Here is a 2,415-nt window from a genome sequence, read left to right as displayed (position 1 = left end):
TCTTCGCACCTTGCCTTAGGACTCCCGTGTGCAGAGGCTACACTACTGGCGCATCTAGGACAGGGCGCACCGTCTCTTCCCCAGCACGCTTCACATCCAAGGACAAGTGAGCTTCGCTCTTCTCCCTTCACCAGCGTCTTACCAGGAGATGACGCCCGCTGTGCAAGCTGATGGAGACCGAGCCTCCTGCGACCCCCACCCCAGCAACAGCAGGCTATCGTCAGTGCGTCATCAAATGCACTGGCCTTTCACTCTTCTGACCAGAAAATGTGGGGCTTACTTAAGAGGGGGGCAGGAGCAGAAAGGAAAACCCAAGAGTCTAAAGGCACAAAGTCGCATAGCTGCTCTAGTTGGAGTTTGTAAACAGAGAATAGGTTGAATTTAGGTAATCCCAATCTAGGAGAGTAAGAAGGCATCCACAGCAGGCTGTTATCCAGCCAGCTTCTTTGAGACCCTTTGTGGGCTTTGAGGTCTACAAAGTATGCACTAAAATACCCATACTTCAAAAAGCAATAAGGCAAATAGTATAATCATTATTCCAAAAGTTACAATGGTAGTGTAGGCATACATAGTATAATTTAGTTACAATGTGTGGTACTGTTTCTATTATATAACCATATTAACTGTTTCTCTTCTACATAATTATATATTCAGCTGGGCTTCAGTTGAACACAAAACCATCCTTGTACCACCACTGATAGTTGGCAATAGTTCTTTGATAGCAGTTTTTACTCTGCTGTAGAAATTATCCTTGAACTGAAAAGAGTCCACAATCCAATGTCCAGATATTAAACACTATCATATTTGTGAAGAGCTTCTTCCAACTTCTGTGTTACTTTTTGGAAAAATATTATTTGCTGTTGTAAGAAATGCTGCATCTGTGACTTAAAGTCTCTTACTCGAATTTGATGGAAATGGTGAATTTCAGCCAAAGTAGCAAAGGAAATCGTGTTGCAGCGGTCTTGGATGCCATCAGCCTTCTGGGCCTCCATCTTCCCCTCTTCCACATGCCGCCTACTCTCCTTTACTTTGGTAAGAGCTCCTTTCTGAACTTGGATGATGTCCGGGAAGTTGGCCAGGTGGCCCTGATAGAGCGCTAATAGGTCCATGACCGGATCCAGGTCCTGCCTGGGCTGCTCCGCGAAGAGCTCGCCGATGGCATCGTAGGCATCTCCGGTGAAAGCGATAGCCTGGTTCAGGCCCACAGAGAAGGCCTGCTGGTCCAGCTCAAAGGCTTGGCTCAGGCCACGGAAGGACTGGCCCACCTTCTGGTACTCCTTCTTGAAGCCTGTTACCTGCTTGCGTGCAAACTCGTTGGCTGTGTGGTTGAGCTGCAGGGCACTATCATCCATCTTCTTGGTGAAGCACTTGAAGCCGTCGATCTTGCTCTCCACCTCCTGCAAATCCAGGGCGGCAGCAGGCGGGGTGCTCAGGGTCAGGAAAAAGTTGGCCCCCACCATCTCGTCCTTCTCGGCCTTCCTCTTGCCCTGTTTCCAGGCCTTCTCGTCCGTGCTGCTGGGGCAGGTCAGGAAATGCTGGAAAACGTCGCACTGGGCCAGCACCGGGTGGCTGGCCATGTGGTTCATCCACCAGATCAGGCCCTTCCTGCGCTTGGAGATGAAGTCCTCCTCGAAGCGGCCCATGGCCTGCTTCTCGGCAGGTGTGGCACTGAGATGACGGGGAACTTCTCGGCCAGGCGCGCATACAGCCAGTCGAAGTGCTTGTAGCGCCGGTGCACAGGCACCTGCGTGTGCGTGGGCACCAGCTTGTAGGAGATGTAGCTCTTCATGCCCTTGAACTTGGTCTGCTTGGTGGGGTCGTCGATGGTGCACTGGAACGGGTAGGGGTTCTCCTGCCACTCGGGGCCATAGGGTCCCAGCACCGCGCACAGCTTGTCCCCGTCCTTCACAAAGCCCGACGCCTCGCCCAGCACGAACGCCTCCCCGCCAGACTTGACGAAGGTGGAAAAGCGGTTGAGGTTGCGGCTCACGGTGGCCGAGCTGTCGTCCCACTCGTCGTCCCAGTCGTCGTCGCTGCCCTGGCTGGCCTGGTAGCCGCCGCCGTACGGGAGGCCGAGGGCCAGCGGCGGGGAGGCGGAGGCGGGGGCGGGCGGCGGCTCGAAGCCCCCGGGCGGCACGTTGGCGTAGCGCGCCGGGGCGCTGTGGCCGGGCGGGCCGGGCTCGGGCGCGCGGATCACCTGCACGTAGGAGGCCGGGAAGAGGCCGCGGTCGCCGCGGCTGTTGACGCCCTCCAGCCAGCCCTCGATGTCCTGCTCGCTGCACAGGCTCAGCACCTCGTGCTCGCGGAGCGAGATCTCGCCCGGGTTCTCCGACCTGAAGTCGTACAGCGCCCGGGCGCGCAGCGCCATGGCCCCGGCGCTCGGCCCGAGCCCGGCCCCGCCGCAGCGGCCGCCCT

At 56.6% G+C, this 2,415-nt stretch overlaps 1 protein-coding gene across 1 annotated transcript; it reads right to left on the bottom strand.

Annotated features, from left to right (window-relative positions):
- Positions 1 to 2,394, bottom strand: LOC101560863 (sorting nexin-18-like). The gene is given in 2 exon segments (XM_012512987.2): positions 1 to 1,654; positions 1,657 to 2,394. Coding segments are annotated over 2 exon segments (1,578 nt in total). The 5' UTR covers positions 2,369 to 2,394; the 3' UTR covers positions 1 to 788.
- Positions 2,395 to 2,415: the final 21 nt, after the last annotated feature.

Source organism: Octodon degus, unplaced genomic scaffold, assembly GCF_000260255.1.
Source record: "Octodon degus isolate 3935 unplaced genomic scaffold, OctDeg1.0 scaffold00299, whole genome shotgun sequence".
Taxonomy (NCBI): domain Eukaryota; kingdom Metazoa; phylum Chordata; class Mammalia; order Rodentia; family Octodontidae; genus Octodon; species Octodon degus.
Note: the sequence above shows the minus strand (reverse complement) of the source record. Positions and strands in the feature narration are given on the sequence as shown.